Raw genomic sequence first — 19,716 nt, forward strand, 5'->3', positions numbered from 1 at the left:
TTTTTTTTTTTTTTTTTTTTTAATGAATTATGGGTAGCTGGTTTTTTAAATAAGGATACTAGTGGGAATGGGAAACTTAGAATCTTATGTATGTACATGCAGAAATTTGAGCACACTCTTCTTATCCAAAAAACACGACTAAAAAAAGTACTATAAATGAGACCATGATGGAAAAGCTTTTATTTCCTTTTTTACCCTTATCTTTTTTAGTAAATTCCTATTTTACCCTTCGTGTTACTCTCGACTTATAAATGTTTGTGTTTGTTGAATTATATAGATGCAATTTGTGTTCGAGTAGAGGTGCTTACACATCAAATTGGTGTATCGTTTTGTTATATTTTTGAAAAAGTGATTTTATTGATCCAAATCTAAAGATATAACCGAAAAAAACTACTATAGAGAAACATGTCTATTAAGAAGAAGTTTCTACACGCGTATAAGGAATGCTTCGTTCCTCTCTCCTACCGATGTGAGATCTCATAGTAATCCACCATTCACTTTCCTTGGAAGCCCAGCGTCCTCGTTAGCACACCGCTTGATACCTGCTCTGATATCATTTGTAACAGTTCAAGCCCACCGCTAGCAGATATTGTCCGCTTCGACCCGTTACATATCGTCGTTAGCCTCATAGTTTTAAAACACGTCAACTAAGGAGAGGTTTCTACATCCTTATAAGGAATGCTCCATCCCCCTCTCCAACCAACATGGGATCTCACAATAAGCAGTCTAAAAACTTGAGAAAAAACCCAGAAGAGAAAACTCAAATAGAACAATATATCATTACTAGGACAGTAGTTTATCTACCTTCACATAATTGCCCCATCGTAAAAAATTCAATTCCCGAAACCCGGAATTTCGTAAACCAAGAATTTGGGCAAGGTGGGCCAAACCCATTGACTTGAAGCTTTTGCACCCATTTCATACCATTCATACTACAAAATAAGGTACATTTTACATATGCCACAAAACCCCATTATTGGGAATTTCCCCAATAAAAAGTTAGGCCATATTACTCTCAAAATTAATGTAAAATAACACAAACCCATCACATAAAAATCACATTTTTTTTCTGTTCTTCAACCAATAATATCATTCCAAGTGGCAGTCAAAAATGGATCTTTTCTTATGAGTTGACCGTGGAATAATATTAATCATCAGTGTTGACTGGTAAAACCCTCTTTTGAAGCCTATAAACTTCATTCAATTTCTCTCTCCTTTGCACCAAAATCATTGCTTTTTCTCTCTCCTCCATGGATGAACTTGCAGTTCCTCCATATTTTATTTGCCCAATTTCCTTACAGATCATGAAAGATCCTGTTACTGCCACCACTGGTATTACTTATGATCGTGAGAGTATTGAGAATTGGTTTTTGACGTCTAAAGATGCAATCTTTTGCCCTCTAACCAAGCAGCCATTGACGAAAGCTTCCGACTTGACGCCGAACCACACGCTCCACCGCTTGATCAAGTCTTGGCTAGTTGAGAACGCTACCCCCGGTAGCGGATTCGATCGGATTCTAAGTCCTAGACCACTTTTAGACAAAACCCATCTCCGAAAACTCTTGCGGGATCTCACCGCCTCCGATGATGGGCTTCGCCACGACGCTGTGAGGAAGCTTTATGCTTTGGCTATTGAGGGTGACACGGCGTGTCGAGGTCGTATGGTGGAAGTTGGTGTCGCGAAAGGGATGGTTTTGTTTGTTATGAGATGTTTTAAGGAAGGGAAAGTTGGTGGGCTTGAGGAAGGTTTGAAGATTCTTAGTGTTCTAGAGAGTTATTCAATTTGTGAAACTAGGGTTCTTGATGTTATTGATTCTTTGAATTGGGTTTTGGGATTGGAGATGGAAAATCACATAATTATCAAAAGCTATGCCATTGAAGTCTTGAAGAAAGCAATTGATGCAGCTCCCTCCACCGTTATCAGCGGCTACGAACTACGGTATCACGAGTTCGAATCCCGGTATCAAGGGTTCGAATCCCTCCAGTTCTTCAAAAACGTCACGAACCTCTTGAGAGAAAAGATCTCAAATTCAGCTCTCAAAACAACACTCACAATTCTAACAAAGTTATGCCATTGGGGAAGAAATCGAATCAAGCTCGTTGAAGTTGGGGCGGTTTTCAATTTGATTGCACTCGAGCTCGAGAAGCCAGAGAAGAATATAACTGAGCTCATCTTCAACCTCTTGGCTCATCTATGCACCACAGCGGACGGGAGAGCAGAGCTCGTCCGTCATGCCGGAGGCATCGCGGTGGTTTCGAAGAGAATACTTAGGGTGTCTATTGCAACGACGGACCGTGCGATCCAAATTCTATCGTTGATATCAAAACACTCGGCGAGGAAGGATGTTCTTGTGGAAATGTTGAGGGTTGGGGCAGTGTCAAAGCTTTGCATGATGATGCAATCTGATTGTGAGGGATACTTGAAGGAGAAGGCTAGAGAGATATTGAGGATGCATTCAAATGTGTGGAGTAATTCTCCATGTATTGGGGTTTATTTGATGACTAGAGACCCTAGATAGCTTTAAAACTATGATTATTCTAAGTATAATCTTGTAATGTTCTTCAAACTTTCCAACTTTTTATGAACAACTGTGAGATTTGGGCAGTTGGGTATAAAAAGTTTACGAAGTTTTAATCAAATTATACGAAATTTTGTTACGACTTCTTTTCCCGACCTCTAGCTCGTTCAAGAACTTGATCTCGAAATTATAGAGATCTTCGTTAGAAATTATATCAGTGCGGTAACTCTTCTAGTAATGTAAGAGTTCAAGTCCATCGCTAGCAGATATTGTCTTATTTGGTCTTTCCCTTTCATGTTTTCCCTCAAAGTTTTTAAAACACGTATGTTAGGGAGAGGTTTCCACATCCTTATAAAAAACGTTTTGTTCTCCTCCCCAACCGATGTGGGATCTCACAATTCACTCAACTTTGGGGCCCAACGTCCTTGCTGGCACTCGTTCCCTTCTCCAATTGATGTGGGACTCCCCAATCCACTCTCTTTTGGGGCCTAACTTCCTCGTTGGCACACCGCCTCTTGTCCACCCCTCTTCGGGGCTCAGCCTTCTCGCTGACACACCACCTCGTGTCCACGAGCTCAACCTCCTCGCTGTCACACTGCCTCGTGTCCACCCCCTTTTCGAGCTCAGCCTCCTCGCTAGCACATTGTCCAGTATCTAGCTCTTATACCATTTGTAACAACCCAAACTCACCACTAGCAGATATTGTCTTTTTTGTGCTTTTCCTTTCGGGTTTTCCCTCAAATTTTTAAAACGTGGAGAGATTTCCGCACCTTTATAAAGAATGTTTCATTCTCCTCCCTAACTGATGTGGGATCTCACAAGTAAGATGTGGTTCGGAGGCGAATTAAGACAAAAATTAGTGGATATATGACACTTGAGTAAAGAAATGGTACATAATTGAACCAAAACCACATTCAAATAAGAGCAATCCTAAGAATATAATGACTAAGAAAGTTAAAACACACGAATGGCTCTAATACCATGTTAGACGAACACAACTCTCCACAATGGTATGATATTGTCCACTTTGAGTACAAACTCTTCTGGCTTTGCTCTAGGATTCCCCAAAAGACGTCATACCAATGGAGAGAGTATTCTTTGTTTATAAACCCATGATCATTTCCTAAATTAGCTGATGTTCGACTTTCATCCTCCAACAAAAATGACCTGTATTGGTTTGTGGGGGATAATTTTCATGCTTAAAAATGAGCCGTAAGTAACATTACTATGTTACACGAGAATGTAGGAGTTATCAAATGTCAAATCTAGATTTTGAATCGTAGACATAAGACCGTTGACTAAAAAGTTTATGTATTTATTTTTTAATTCGCAACTATATATATATATATAACTTCCAACGTTTTAATCCATTGCATAAAATTATTATATTATTACAACTTTGTATAAGATGATTGTGACAATCCATTTTGGTTGGAATTATTTGGATATTTAATTATAATCAAATGACTTTGTGGATGACGATGAGATTAATAATGATTGGTTAATCAATAATTAAGCTTCATTTAATCATTTAAGTTGCCTAAGTCCAACTTTAATGTGTTGATTTTCTTTTTTATAATTTTAAGATTGCAATGGCCACCTCCCTCTCGTCATATTCTAAAAATGTTTTTAGTAAGTTTAAGTATCGATTATAGTGTTCAAAGATTTTGATCGGTCAAAACTGATCTATACGGGTTGGAAGGGTGTATACGGATTGAGTTCGGTTCGGAAAAGTTTTTGGACCAACCAGATATTTCTGGATGGTCGGGTTGGTGACTCGAGCAACCTGAAAAAGAATTTCGGGTTGGGTTGGATTGTCGGGTTGTTCTTTTTATATAAGTTATGTTAATACCTAAAATCTCATAAAATTCAGATATCAAACGTTTACAAGTCACGACGCATTACTAATATCGATGACAAAAGTCAAATATGCTTAAAATTTTCATAATAATTTTAAAAGTAGGGTTGAGTTGTAACCCTATTTTCTAGTTGATCGGGTTGGACCGACCAAATAAAAAAGTCAACCGACAAATAGATTCGAATGTTCAATTTTCCAAACATTATAACCTAACTCAAACCGGGAAAAAAAAAATCTAACCCAACTCAATTTTTATAGTTTTAGTTAAGTTGTCCAAGTTGATTCAATAATCCGGCTCACTCGGACTACCTGATCTAACAGTTGAATTTTTTGAAAATTGAAAACGGGTTGGTTCGTTAGTTGACATTTTTCGACCCGGTTATTTTCCATTTAGACCATGGGCCTATGTTGAATGACAAACTTCTTTTTCCGTTTTGGGCCTATTTTCCTTTGAAGCCCAATTTTTATTCTACTTGTGCGAGTCACGCCCGGTTTGAAATGATCTTTTTAAGTACTAAATAAATATATATATATATCTTTAAGCACTCGAACAATCATTCCAAATAAACTCTCAAGAACAAGAACGAGATATCTTTAGTTGTTAAATTTTTACTATACAAGAACGAGTATTGTTCATGTGAAACTAAAAGATCATAGATTCAAATCTCTTAGCTGTAAATGTTGTTGAATTAAAAAGAAAAATCGTTACTTCGGTTTGCATAATCTCGTTGGAGTGCTCTAGAAGATACGTTAGTTAAATATTTTTAACGATATGTCCTTCATCCTCTCATTCTACCACCCTCTTTCGACGATCGTAGTTGACGTAGTTGGGTCACCTTCCTCGATACCTTCTATCATCACTTCCTCCATTCACGTAAACCATCGTAGTTGTCACCCTACGTCGTCAAGTGAAAATTTGTTCCATCTTGGACAAAAGAATCTCTCTCGATTTGTTCCTTCATTTTTTAGACAAAGACTATCTACGACCACGACCACACTAGAGCAAGGAGAATAACGGTAGAGAAACAATCATTTTTGTTTTAATAAGAATAACGAGGAGAATAAAGATAATCGTTGACGTAGAAGATTTTCGAATCTATAGTCAATAATCATCGAAAAACAATCACATTACTGTGAATAATTTCTTTTTGGACGCTTCATCGTATACATACAATCAACAAATTCAATAGTGTATTAACTAAAACCGATCAAACCCGGACGGAAGAACAAGAACACATTTCGTACCCTTGAAAATACATCGAAGAAAATGAAGAATCTCCTTAATTCTTTCATTAGTTTTCAAACTTCCACCAATTTGAAGCATCAAACAAAGCTTCCCAACAGCCCCAACCTCCACCATTTCCTCAGCAACTCCGAAATTCCCAACGTTGTTCTTACAAACATGGTACAAAATCCTAACCGCCTTCTCGTTGCTAAAATTCGACACTCGAAGAATCTTCCTCGCCACGACCGCCATCCCGCCTCCATGTCGGAGCAGCTCAGCCCGGCCTTCGGCACATTCACAAAGATGGTCCATGGCCATAATTGCCAGCTCGCATTCTCTTCCAACGGTGGAGTTCAAAAGCAGCTCGACGAGGTCGAAAACGACACCGTGTTTCACGGCTTTGATACGGTTCCGACCAAATGGGGCCAAGTGGAGGAGGATTTTAAGGGCGGGTTTTATGGCGATTTGGTCGTTTAAGGCTCTTGAGAGTTGGATGAAGAGGTTGTCTTTTGTGAAGATTTTGTGGGTTTGGTCGGAAATGGAGTAGAGGGAGCTTAGGAAGGCTATGGCGGCCCCTCGAGATCTCGAGGTTTTGGTTACGGCAACGATGGAGATTACGGCATCAATGAGGTTAGCGTTTTGGATTAAGAGATGTTCGAGGAGAGTAGTGGGTGAATTGATGTTCAAAATGATTTCTATAGCTTTTTCTACAATGACTTCCTCATTCTCGTCCTCGGGATTGTTCAACATTGAAGTTAAGAACTCCATGGATCGAGCATCCTAAACATATTATCGATCATAATGTTTCATTACCGAGTCGATAGTAGATGATTGTTGTGTAAACAGTAATTGTGTGTTAAACTGTTAAACGTACAAGAAGACATAGACCATTTGTAGCTCAAACTCGATAAACAAACGAATACTATTCAAGTAGATAGCACGAGTCAAGTTATACAACTAGTAATAAATCTTAATTATTATCCTCAAATAAATTATTTTAATAAAATTATATAAACTTTTATTTAATACAATAAAATAATTATACCATCTTATTTCAAAAATAAAATATAATTAAAATATATGGTCGGAAAATAAGTTTTTTTGAAATCGAGAATGGTTTTTATTTTTGAAATTAGGCTAACTATAACAACTCAAGCCCACAGCCAACAAATATTGTTCAGTTTGGCACGTTATGTATCATCGTCAGTCTCACGGTTTTAAAATCTGAAAGGTTAGCACACTCTTATAAAGATGTTTCGTTTCCCTCTCCAATCCCGTGGATCTAACCCTAATCCTTTAAATATTATCGGAGAAAAATAAGATTTTTTAATTTAAAAAAAAAAAAAAAAAATTAAATAGTATAAATGCTTGCCTGCAAGTAGATTTTGTTCCTCTCAGTCTCAGCCAAGAAAGCTTCCAATTTGTTCAGGCACTCAAGCCTTGAGCTTCTACCTCTCATTGCCTCCTTAAGGATCAGCTTAACAACATGCCCTCCATCACCCTCACCCTTAGGGCTTCGGACCCGCTCCACCCCGTGCTCGGTGTTGACGCAGCTCCACCCTTGAATCACCCGACGGAGCGTATGGTTCGGCGTCAAATCTATACCGATCAGTGGCTGCTTTGTCACCGGGCATTTCTTGCAAAACAAGAGCCATTTCTCTATGCTCTCTCTATCGTATGTGATCCCGGTCGATATCGTCACTGGGTCGCTCATGATTTGTAGAGAAATCGGGCATAGAAAGTCGGAAGGAACCTCGATTTCGGCCATGGCTTGTTTGTGGCTTTATGGCTTGTTTGTGACTTTTATATGAGTGAGGAAAGGAGAATAGAGATAGGGTAGATAGCGTCTTAAATTCGGAAAAATTATTCATTCAATCGGGTCGTCGTCGTCGAATAAATCGTTTTTCATTCAAAACCTATCGAGTCTAATAAATGTTATGATAAAATTTAATTAAAATATAGTTTTTAAATATTTGACCGTATATGAAATTATTAGTCACGTTATTCCAACTTTTCAAATTATGTCTATTTTTTTTATCTATTATACTTAGTTTGGAGATATTATATAATTTTTTAAAATATATGTGAGTGCCGACAAAATAGACTAAAAAGCTCATGTTGGTTTGTGGGGGTAGTTTTCACTCGTATAAGCAATTCTAGACAAATATTATAACGGCTCAGATCTACCGCTACTAGATATTGTCCTCTTTGGACTTTCCCTTTCGGGTTTCTCATTGAGACTTTAAAACATGTCTCCTAGGGGAAGGTTTCCACACCCTTATAAATGATGTTTTGTTCTTCTCCCCAACTAATGTGAGACATCACAAATATGTAACATGGTCATGTTGCACGGGAATGTTGGGGATATCAGGTGTCGAACTCAGATTTTAAATTCTGGACATGATATGTTACAAAATATATATATATTTAATAAAACAACATGCGTAACAGCACAAGCCCATCCTTAAGAAACAACACTTACCTAAGTCCATCATTAGAAAATATTATCTGTTTTGGTCCGTTACATATGATCGTGAGCTCATGATTTTAAAATGCATCTACTAGAAAGAGATTTAAACATTTTTTTTTGAAAAAATATTTCGTTTCTCTTTCCACCAAACCGTGAATCTCACATGTCCGATTGGAAGCATAGTACTTTATACATTCAACGATATAAAATTGTCAGTACCATTGTTTCAGCTCTCTCGAATAATTTCTCGGCTAATAAAGTCGGGTCAAAATTATTTAGAGAGAGAGAGAGAATTGGGAAGACTTTTTAGGGTTTGAAAAAAAAAAAGGAGAGAGAGAGAAAGAGGAATTTAATGGAAAGTCCAAAACTTTGACTTTTTTTTTTTTTTTTTTTTTGGAGAAAATTATTGTAATGAAATAAAGTGTTTGTAGGGTACGTCGGCGTTGGAATTACTCTTTTATTTTTTGTCAACAAACATGTTTAGGTTGTGTGGTCATTGTGTATTTATTATTATTTGCCTATATATATATATATATATATATATTGTTGACTTTTTATCAAACTTTTATTTCTTTTTATTTCTAATTAATAAATGACATTTATGACTATATTAAATTTAATTCAATTCTTGGAATTATAAAATTTTCAAACTTAAAAAACATTTAGGTTTCAAATATTGAATCTAATTGGGTACTCAATTAGTTAGGAACATTGTACGATAAACTGATAGCACGAGAATGTAACGTCCCGTTTTATAAAAGTAAATAAATAAAATACTCAGTCTTCGACATCTCCACAAGCGAACAAAGGTCTCGGCTCTGGCCGCTGTCTCAATCTGCATTGGTCCATGCCCCAAGTCGATTGGTGGATTAGCTTATCACCTTTCCACATCTGTCTGGGGCACATCACCGGCCCCCATCCGCTTCCCTCTCGACAATTTCAAGCACTATTTGACTTCTTTTCAAAGTCCTTTTCATCTTTTCCTCGCAGTACTTGTTTGCTATCGGACTCTCGCCCATATTTAGCCTTGGACAGGATTTATCGCCCGATTGGGGCTGCATTCTCAAACAACCTGACTTGTTGATAACGCCTCGTGGTGCGATAGGGTTCGAGCGTAACGGGGCTCTCACCCTCTCTGACACCCCCTTTCAGGAGACTTGTGCTCGGTTCGTCACTGAGAATGCTTCTCTAGACTATAATTCGAACGTTGAGGGCGCCTGATTCTCAAGCTGGGGTTTTTCTGGTTCGCTCGCCGTTACTAACGAAATCCTTGTAAGTTTCTTTTCCTCCGCTTATTGATATGTTTAAACTCAGCAAGTAATCTCGCCTAACTTGGGGTCGCGTAAAGAGCATTGTCTTTGGGGACAATGTTCAAGGGTCAACATAAGATTCCTCCCTCATTCATAAAGAGGAGGCATGCAAGCTGAGAACGAGACATGGTATCGAAGTTGAATCAACCACTGTAGTGTCACGACAACAAATGTCGAAGACTCAATTTTAAGCCATCCGTGCGACGGTACACACGGGAGGCCAACATGTTCCCCACCAGTACAACAAACCTAAGTGGGTGTTGCATGTGGGGGTAGCGAACAAACTAGTGCAACATACCTCCCGACTATAAAAATGTAATTTGTTTTTCTTTAACATTGTATGAAATTATTAACCTAGCCAGTTCTTGGGAGAACAAATAAATAAAATCAATTTAAACAATCAAAATGTGAAAAATCATACTGATACAAACGAGAAATTTAGTAAACAGTTTGTCACTCATCTTGGTTGAAGAGAGGAACTAAAAATTCTTTACAAGGGTGTGGAAACCTCTCCCTAGTAAGGGTCTGGAAACCTCTCCCTAGTAGACACGTTTTAAAACCATGAGGTCCATGAGGTTGATGATAATACGTAACGGGTCAAAATAGACAATATTTGTTAGGGGGGCTTGGATCGTAAAAAAATGGTATCAGAGCCAGACATCGAGTGAGTTAGGGGGGCTTGGATCGTAAAAAAATGGACATCGAGTGATATACCAACGAGATTACTGGACCTCAAGAGGGGTGGATTGTGAGATTCCACGTTGGTTGGAGACGAAACATTTCATCCCACGTTAGTTATTTTAATTTCTTGTGGTTCCTAATGAAATATGTCACCGAGCAACTTGGTGGTAATATAACTTCACCTCACTGATTGTCTTCAATAGCGTTAACTATTTAAGTATCGCATTTATCAAGAAAATTCATCTTATTCGTTCACTCTAATATCTATCCAAATGGCGAGGCTCACTCACAATACTAAGTTTATGGCATGACTTCGATATCATGTTAGTTGAACACGACTCTACATAATGGTATGATATTATCCACTTTGAGTATAAGCTCTCATAGCTTTGCTTTGGGCTTCCCCAAGAAGCCTTATATCAATGAAGATAGTATTCCTTAATTATAAACCCATGATCATTCTCGAAATTAGCCGATGTGGGACTTTCATCTAATTAATTACTACCAATATATGGATGGAAACTGTCTATCTACACTCTCGTAAATCATCTTATTTTAAAAATAATTTTTTAAAAGAATATTAATGGTAAAAACTTTTTAAACTTTTTTAAAAAAATTTTAGGATATTAAAATTACTTTTAAAAGTCGTTAAAATGTTACTCGAAAATTATGAGTTTTTTTTTTTTTTACTAATTTAATTTTAAAATTAAAATAAAAGATTTTCTTAGTAACTCTTTAAAATAAATAATAAATACTTTATTGAATTATATAGACACCTCTTAAGATTAAAATTAAATTTTTATAATATAATATAAAATTATGAATGAATATGATTTTACGAAATTATAAGTAAATATTCCTAATCTTTTTTTAATATTGAAAAGTAAGTGTCAACTCAAACATAGTTCCTTTGGTTGGATGAAGGTCTCAGATCTACTAATTTAGAGAATGATTATGAGTTTATAATCAAAGAATACTATCACCATTGGTACTGTAACGACCCAGCTCCATAGCTAACAAATATTGTCTTCTTTGGGCTTAAAACGCGTTTGATGGAAAAGTTTTCNNGGCTTCCCCTCAAGGCTTTCTCTTTGGGCTTACGCGTCTTATGGAAAAGTTTTCGGGCTTCCCCTCAAGGCTTCCTCTTTGGGCTTAAAACGCGTCTGATGGAAAAGTTTTCAGGCTTCCCCTCAAGGCTTCCTCTTTGGGCTTAAAACGCGTCGGGCTTCCCCTCAAGGCTTCCTCTTTGGGCTTAAAACGCGTCTGATGGAAAGTTTTCGGGCTTCCCCTCAAGGCTTCCTCTTTGGGCTTAAAACACGTCTGATGGAAAAGTTTTCGAGCTTCCCCTCAAGGCTTCCTCTTTGAGCTTAAAACACGTCTGATGGAAAAGTTTTCGGGCTTCCCCTCAAGGCTTCCTCTTTGGGCTTAAAACGCGTCTGATGGAAAGTTTTCAGGCTTCCCCTCAAGGCTTCCTCTTTGGGCTTAAAACGTGTCTGATGGAAAAGTTTTCAGGCTTCCCCTCAAAGCTTTAAAACTCGTATGATGGGAAGGTTTCCACATTGGAGAACCTTTCGGGCTTCCCCTTAACCTAATATAGTATCAGAGTTATTTAACCTAATAGAGTATCGGAGCCATGAAAATAGATCCTTAATATTATCTCCATGGTTAAATATTAAATAAGCAAATATAAATTTTAATATTTTTTTTAAACGTACCTGAGATAGATCGAATTGGATGGATTGTGGCTTTCAGGTGTCGGATTTTCCGAGTTTCTCACAATCCATCCCTTCCCCTCCTCGTCTTCAACCATACAGCTTCTTCTCAGGTACTCCCAACCGAGTTTGATCCGATACCTTCAGAATTTGGCAGAAGGAGATTCAATTTCGGCTCACCGATCCAACTGCAAACTCAAACAGAACGCAGCTTTTTTATGGGAGAGCCCAATAAATCCACCTCCACCGCCGAGGAGGACTTGTTGCTCAAGACCTTCTTCGCAGAAGTTAGCGAAGTTGAAAGAGATAACGAAGTTATCAGGTCTCTCTCCTCTCTTTCTCTCGATTTTGTTATCCCCAAGCATCGTTTTCTTGTCATGTTTTGGAGGTGTATGACATTGATTTTAGTTAAGAGGCATTAGGGTTTGTGGGGGTTTTCACACGGTCTATCATCGGTATGCTAGTGATTTTTAGTTCCTTATCTAGGAGTGTGCGAATTTGTTGTTTGTTGTTTGTTGTATGCGTTTACTTGGATCTTGTAATGCTTGATGATTAGAATTGAGTTCACTTGGTTAACATGACGATTTATTTTTGGGAACTATATGTCTTGATCGTATTCGTTGGAAATGAGAATCTGTATTAGTATGGCTATGGGATGCTTTGTAAACACTAAGATTAGATTGGATTTTTTTTTTTTTTTTTTTTTTTTTTTTTTTTTTTTTTTTTTTTTTTTTTTTTTTTTTTTTTTTTTTTTTTTTTTCTGAAAAAATTGCACTCCTCGCCCAAGGCCCTAGACGTTGGAGATATCAAGGGACCCTGGGCCTTAGCCAATGGGATCGCCCGTTGGGTGGATTTTTTATTCTATGGAATCCTTTTGGAGACAGAAATGCTAACTTAGATAGTTAATATGGAATATGGTGATAAGAACTCAACTCTGTTCCGTAGGTTGGTGTCGTGTAGGCGAAGAAACTCCATTGCAAAAGTTTTTTCAGTGGATGGAATAAGTTCTTTTGTGTAATCTCCTGATGATGAAGCTAATAGGAGAAATTTATGGATTTCTTTAAGAAGCTTATGGGGCCATTCTTGGGATTCAATCTCATATTTTAATCTGGCGTAACTATTCATTGAAGAGGAAGTTTAGAAGCAATTATAGACATAGGATTGTATAAATTACTTGGTCCTGATGGATTTATGATGGAATTTAGTACAAAAGGGTGGAACATTCGATAGAGATTTCATCTGTGCAAAATGGTTGTGGAGTAGAGAGTGTTTGTGGCACAAATTTGGTGTATTTTGTGAGCATATACAATCTAAGGGAATCGGCTGGTACATGGAAAGTTGTAGATACCATACAGATTTCTCTGTTACACCCTCTGAGATAGAAAGAAGAATTAAATCCATGACTTAAAATATCTAGATTGTTGTATTCTGGTGTTAAGTTTGCATCAATCGACACTATTAATGTACTCTAGACAGGCATATTTTTCGTAATTTCTGTTGTCTCTATCGCTATGCTAGAGGATTTCTCATCCGCTTCTATATCTTTCCTAACCATGAAATATAGATCGACATCCCTTCTTGGATCTTAGAATAAGAATCTAGGGTTTTAATTACCTCCTATTAGTCACTCTTTAGTTAGAAGATGTTTAGTGGGGAACTTCTCTTGTTTTGCAGTTTCTATGAAGTTATAGATTTTCTTTTATGATGATTTATCCGTTGCCTTATTACTTTAACCACAAAACCTAATTGAAAATTTTCCTTGGAGAATGTCAAGGACTTTGAATTTGAGATTATGTAGTTTGTGTTTTTGTTGTCTTCTGGAAAATGTAATTCTGTCTTGACATGTGTATAAGTGTATTTGGAGTTACGTCCATTTGTCGTATTTTTGGGAGATTGGCAAACAGAAGATCATCATCATACCAATGAAGAATGGAGACTCGGGGATCGGGAATATGAGAAAAAGGAATTCTACCACAAGCAGACTAAACAAACAAGAAAATGAGGATTCTGGTTTTAATTCTCATTCTCATTCTTGCAAACCAACCATAACCTAAGTGTATTCCTCTCATGACTCCTTCAAACCTTCCAACTGGAAGCATTTTCTCCAAATGTTTAGCGGTTTTGCTTGGAATTTTGAACAAAAAAGAGTTGGTAAGTGAGCATCTAAGCTAGGATTGATGGAGGATGAAGTTGATCTTTCCCCTTTGAATGAATGTGGTAACTTATATTCTTTTCAAGTAGGGAGTTAACAATAGTGCTGTGATAAGTTGAGTTCAGCCATTTTTTACATGAAAATACTGTAAAGATTATTTTTCTTCAATGTCATTGACAACATTTCAGCCTACTGAAAGGAAGTAACATGACATGCCATCAGCTTAATATTGAATATTAAGGCCTCATAATTTTGTTTGTTTCTTATACATTCATTTTCTTAATGAAAGCTGGTTTCTCATGGGCAAAAAAAATCATTTGGGAAACGTTTGCTCATTTGTAAAAGTCCATTTGGTTTCACGAGACTGAGGTACAATTTATGTGGAACCTTCCTCTATAACATCTTTCTGCCACTTTTTAGGGTGGAGAATAAGATAGAATTAAAATTTTAAGATCAATTATCAAAGTGAGCCCAACTCAGCAATAATTGACATGTATTCCTTCATTTGAGAGCACAATTCAAATTCCCATCCCCCACTTGTTGTACTTGGGAAAATTTTGAGATCGGTTATGTATTCTTGTAATTATCATTTAGATTTCATTATTTTGGATTGGAGTCACTTTTGTAGTTTGAAGGGCTCCTTTTGTTGGATTGGTTTTTTTATGCCCTTCTATATTCTTTCCTTTCTCAATGAAAGCTTGATCTAAAAAAATGGTATCATGTATTGGACTCAGATAAGGGAAACATAGAAATCAACGTCCATCCGAGGAGGGAAAGTGTTGTGGGACCCAATATCATAACAATTAATTATAAATAGCTTGTACTTTGAGTGATTGGAGAGGAAAATATAAATTTTAAGGTAGGAGAAGATATGGTAGGGAAGTTGGGGACTGATGTTTCAATGTTCCTACTTGATAGACTCGTTGAATTTTCTTATAATCATCTTTGTTTATTTAATTTATTTTCCTTTAAAATTAATCCAGTTGAATAGCTTTTTTCTGGGAATCTTCTTTTGCCTCTATGTCCAACAAGGGTACCTCGTTCCTGCTTTTGTACTTAATTCTGTTGATACTATGTTGAATGTTGATTATCTGAATTAGAAGTTCTGGTTTAAGTTTAATTTATATCAAAATTCTCTGTCTTGCTTGTAATATAATCAATCTTTTTCCATGAACTATCCACAATTATGGTGTTGGTATTATCTTTTTTAACGTTTGGGAGACTTATCTCTCTAGGATCTTGTCCTGCTTCAAATTGAATCCCTTCGAGTATTTGAAGTTACCATTTGATGCAACTCCAGAAGAGGTGAAAAGACAATACCGTAAGGTAATTGCTTTGCATCTAGTCTTTGACAGGATTTGTTCTATAAGTACATGTGCCCTTGAGATTCGGCGAATTCACTTTAAAATGCCTAATTATTTGTAGTTATCATTGCTGGTTCACCCTGATAAATGTAAGCATCCACAGTCGAAAGAAGCATTTGCAGGTATATTGACTTATGATATTACTTTTGTCTAGTTTAATGTTTTGCATTCAAGGCGATTTAAATTTTATTGTAACTGTCCGTGCATGTAATATCCAACTAATATCAGTTTGTTGATGGTTGGCAGCATTGGCAAAAGCCCAGCAGCTATTACTTGATGAGCAGGAAAGGGGTTATATTCTTAGCCAAGTCATTGCAGCAAAAGGCAAGTGATCTAATGCTTTTAGTGAGATAACAAAAAGAATGGGGCTAGACGCAGGCGGGGAATAAAATTTGTGCCTACCCATATCTATATCTTACCATTGCATTGCACTTCAATTGACAAAGTTTCTTGATTGCATTGCCTCCATATGAGTTAGGGAATTTGATGTTTTTGCGTATTTAGATTACACCATGGATTGTGCCTGTATTACACAGACCCGATCATGATTAAAGTACCATGATCCTAAATTCTCGTCCGGGATATCAAATAAAGCCTCAAACTACTCGGCGAAGAAAATTTTAACCTTCTTAAAATGCAGTTTTTTTTTTCTTTTTTGTGAGGAATGAATTTGGTTGATAAACGAACTACAGAAAAGACCATAGCCACAAAGTGAAGTAGTTACATAAGCATCATAAAATCCAGCTCTGTTTAGTTTTTTATCCATTATATCATGGAAACTAATCATTTATATCTTACAATCTTAGAGCCTAACAAAATTATGGCTGAAGAGTTTGAATTGAATCTACCGTGATTATTTTTCTTAAACACTAACCCTAGTCTATGTCTAAGTGTAAGTCCACTAATTTAAAAGACTTTGGTTTTGACTCATTTCAGTATCTTGCCTAGTGCCTGCCTTAGCAACCTTACTCATATATGGTGCAGTAATATCCACATCCATTTGTGCTTATATGTTGAAGGTTCTCCTAATTACAAGGGTTCATTTACATGACCTAGGTCCTTAAATTTCTGGATACGCTGACTTCATGGCCCGTAGATATTCTTTCTATGGAGTTAAGAAATTTTCTCACTTGTGCTTATTTTGAACTTCAGAAGAACTTCTAGCAAAGAGGAAGAAACATTTGAAGAAAGATACAGCTTCGAAAATAAAATCATTGGTTGAAGAGGTCAGCTGAATTCCTTTATTTTCCACATTTCATATGCTCTTATTACCTTTATGTTCTAATTGCAATATCAATGGAGTCCAGTTATGGTTCAAATCTAGAGTTGGATCATGAGGCTTCCATCTGTGAATTAACAGAGGTCTTTCTTTTATCATGTTGTGAATGAAAAAAAAATTGTGGAAAAGTTGATGAATGATATTTTGTTCACTAAAGTCACGTTTGTCACAATGAAAGTATCGTTTTGCATTAAAAAAAGAACAATAATAAATAAAGGTAAGGTACGGCAAGGGAAAAGTAATTAATCGGCTTCTTTAACTAAGACTTATATTTATATACAATAATTTGCATCTAACATGTCGTAAAAATCTTCCTCCAACTGGCCTGATTGATTTGTTACAAGAACAGCTTAACCATCCTCTATGTAATGTCTTTATGAGAAATCTTCCAACTGCTCTTCATTCTCTATCTGTAATGCATTTAGCTTGAAATACTGAATTTGAATTGATATAAAGGTTAAACTGATTGTCACACTCGGAATTGTGATACTATCAGTTGATGTATTCACATGATTTATGTATAGTATATGACGTAGTTCTGTATTTTGATTTCTGGGACCTTTTATGCCATGGTTTGACACAGGGAAAATACGAGCAACAGTATGAGCGTACAGAAGAATTCAAGCAAGAATTAAAATTGAAGGTTCGAGAAATATTAACAGATCAAGAATGGAGGAGAAGAAAGATGCAGATGAGGGTATGCAGGACGCTCAGATAATTTGATATTCCTCTGGATTCTTTTAATTTCTAATATTTGGGAAGGATTGTTCATAAACCATACTGCCTTTCTTGCATATAGATTTCTGAGGAAGAAGGCAGATTGAAAAAAGATGAAGAAGAAACAAAAGAAATGTGGAAGAAAAAGCGTGAGCATGAAGAGCAGTGGGAAGGCACAAGAGAACAGAGGGTTAGTATTTAACACAAGGTCATAGGCATACTGTTCTTTTGGTTCTGTAAAATTGTAGAATTTGCAACTTTTGCCTGTTGGTATGCTACTGGAGGAAAGGAAACACGACCATTCCAAATTTTCACTTCGGGAAATGCCATTTTAATGAAATGGGGCAGAACCTGGCTGAGATATATTGAATTTTGTTTATATGATAATGGGGGATTACTAGGTTAGAAGGGAAAAGTTATGAATTCGTGCTTTCAGTTTTCTGATTCTATTATCTGATTGGACACCTTCAAGTTTTCTGTTGACCATTGAGCGATCGACATGAACGATTAATGGGACAAGCACATGGAAGAATTGGTAGCTTTATGCTAAATGTTCAACTTCGAATTAGAACATGGAGTTTCAAGTCTTTGATTTCTTCACCGAACTTTTAATAGAACAAATAGTTGAATTTGCACTTATGCTTTTCGTTTTTTCGATGTCGTCGTCAGGTTTCAAGCTGGAGAGATTTTATGAAGGGTGGAAAGAAGGTAAGAATGTGTACTTGGTTTGCTGTGTACAGACGGATGTTTGTGATTAAAATGGCCATAATTGAGTAACTAGTGTGTGGTACAGGCTAAGAAAGGAGAAACTCGACCACCAAAGCTGAAGACTGAGGACCCCAACAAATCATACGTGCAGCGGCCAGTAAAGCGAGGTTAATTGATTCTATTTCATATAAAATTTGCACTGCATCCACTTCTAGGCTCCGGCGAATTCTAGGGAGATTGTGGTTGTAGGCTGACACTAGTTTCAGATCTTATTATTACTCGCTTGTAAACTACGCAGTTAGAATGCCAAGTCTTATTCATACAATATCATTGTAGCACAAATGCTTTTTAGTTTGGTTTTGTGATATAAATAGAGTATTTTAAGAATTGACTGTCAGCTTGGGGAGATGATGCGTCGATTTGAGGGTAACATGTTTGATAGTTGAGTTTTATGCCGTCAGTTTGATGGATGTGTCGGTTTGAGGGTAATATGTTTGATAGTTGAGTTTTATGCCGTCGGTTTGAGGGTAACATGTATGATAGTCGAGTTTTATGTCGTTGGTTTGAGGGATGCGTTAGTTTGAGGGTAACATGTTTTTTAGTTGAGTTTTATGTTGTCGCTTTGAGAGTAACATGTTTGATAGTTGAGTTTTATGCCGTCGGTTTGAGGGTAACATGTATGATAGTTGAGTTTTATGTCGTTGGTTTGAGGGATGCGTTAGTTTGAGGGTAACATGTTTTTTAGTTGAGTTTTATGTTGTCGTTTTGAGAGTAACATGTTTGATAGTTGAGTTTTATGCTGTCGGTTTGAGGGTAACATGTGTGATAGTTGAGTTTTATGCCGTCGGTTCAAGGGATGCGTTAATTTGAGAGTAACATATTTGATAGTTGAGTTTTATGCTATCGGTTTGAAAATAACATGTTTAATAGTTGGATTTTATGTTGTCGGTTTGAAGGTAACGTATTTGATAGTTGAGTTTTATACCGAGCCTGTTTTCCACACGTGATTATATGTTAGCTAACACCTTCGTGGAATTGTAACCAAAGGATAATCGAGGTTTGGAGTGCCTTTTCAAATGTTTAATTTTGAAAAAAAAAAAAACATTTTCATGATGAAACACTTGAATCCGAATTCTTAAAATATTGTTTTTTTAATGTTAAATGGAAACTTTTTCAAAAAGACTCTTGCACTATCTTTTACTCTTTCCTTTATTTTTCTCATGACCGTTGTTGCTCATTGTTGACTGCTGCCACCTCATCATGCATAGTAGAAAATCGCTATTTAAAATATTTTAATTAGAGATGTCTATTTAATTTGAGTTGAAAACCCGTCCTAGATGAGATGGAAAGGAGATGGAAAATCTCTATTTAATATTTAAATATGAAATGACGAGAGGAGGAGGAGAGATTTCCCTCTACCAACTAAACAGAATCGGGTAAACAGAACCGGGTTTGGTTTTATTCCAGATAACAGTACCAGAATTAGATTTTTTTTTTATTTTATGTTAATAATAAACAACCAAAACAAATAATTAATTAGCTCTCATAAAAAGAACAAAAAAAAAATTAATTACTAGAATTTATTAGAAATAACAGAATTAACATAAATTAGTTAAGCATAACGAATTTAGTTATGTTAGTTAAACCACATCATATAAAAATTAGTTTGCTAATTCAAATGGAATTATCACTGTTAAATACTAATTGGTTTGTTAATTAAG

At 36.4% G+C, this 19,716-nt stretch overlaps 3 protein-coding genes across 4 annotated transcripts; 2 read left to right on the forward strand and 1 right to left on the reverse strand.

Annotated features, from left to right (window-relative positions):
• Nucleotides 1-1,238: 1,238 nt before the first annotated feature.
• On the forward strand, nucleotides 1,239-2,658 carry LOC111485014 (E3 ubiquitin-protein ligase PUB24-like). Its single transcript, XM_023131707.1, has one exon. The coding sequence runs from the start codon at nucleotides 1,251-1,253 to the stop codon at nucleotides 2,517-2,519; it is 1,269 nt and encodes a 422-aa protein (XP_022987475.1). The 5' UTR covers nucleotides 1,239-1,250; the 3' UTR covers nucleotides 2,520-2,658.
• Nucleotides 2,659-5,494: 2,836 nt separating this feature from the next.
• Nucleotides 5,495-7,370, reverse strand: LOC111485066 (E3 ubiquitin-protein ligase PUB23-like). Its single transcript, XM_023131762.1, has 2 exons — nucleotides 6,975-7,370; nucleotides 5,495-6,382 (listed from the first exon to the last, which is right to left on the reverse strand). Exons 1-2 carry the CDS (start codon nucleotides 7,368-7,370, stop codon nucleotides 5,576-5,578), a joined length of 1,203 nt encoding a protein of 400 aa, XP_022987530.1. The 3' UTR covers nucleotides 5,495-5,575.
• A 4,407-nt stretch (nucleotides 7,371-11,777) lies between these two features.
• LOC111485575 (dnaJ homolog subfamily C member 8-like) lies at nucleotides 11,778-18,392 on the forward strand. 2 transcript variants are annotated; one of them, XM_023132508.1, is made up of 9 exons: nucleotides 11,778-12,097; nucleotides 15,163-15,253; nucleotides 15,353-15,413; nucleotides 15,538-15,615; nucleotides 16,444-16,517; nucleotides 17,154-17,267; nucleotides 17,370-17,477; nucleotides 17,957-17,995; nucleotides 18,081-18,392. In XM_023132508.1, the coding sequence occupies exons 1-9, from the start codon at nucleotides 11,994-11,996 to the stop codon at nucleotides 18,165-18,167; spliced, it is 756 nt and encodes a 251-aa protein (XP_022988276.1). In that variant the 5' UTR covers nucleotides 11,778-11,993; the 3' UTR covers nucleotides 18,168-18,392. The 2 variants fall into 2 exon arrangements, with proteins under 2 accessions (XP_022988276.1, XP_022988275.1); XM_023132507.1 differs by lacking the exon at nucleotides 11,778-12,097 and adding an exon at nucleotides 14,793-14,960.
• Nucleotides 18,393-19,716: the final 1,324 nt, after the last annotated feature.

This window comes from Cucurbita maxima, unplaced genomic scaffold (assembly GCF_002738345.1).
Source record: "Cucurbita maxima cultivar Rimu unplaced genomic scaffold, Cmax_1.0 Cma_Scf00010, whole genome shotgun sequence".
NCBI classification, from domain to species: domain Eukaryota; kingdom Viridiplantae; phylum Streptophyta; class Magnoliopsida; order Cucurbitales; family Cucurbitaceae; genus Cucurbita; species Cucurbita maxima.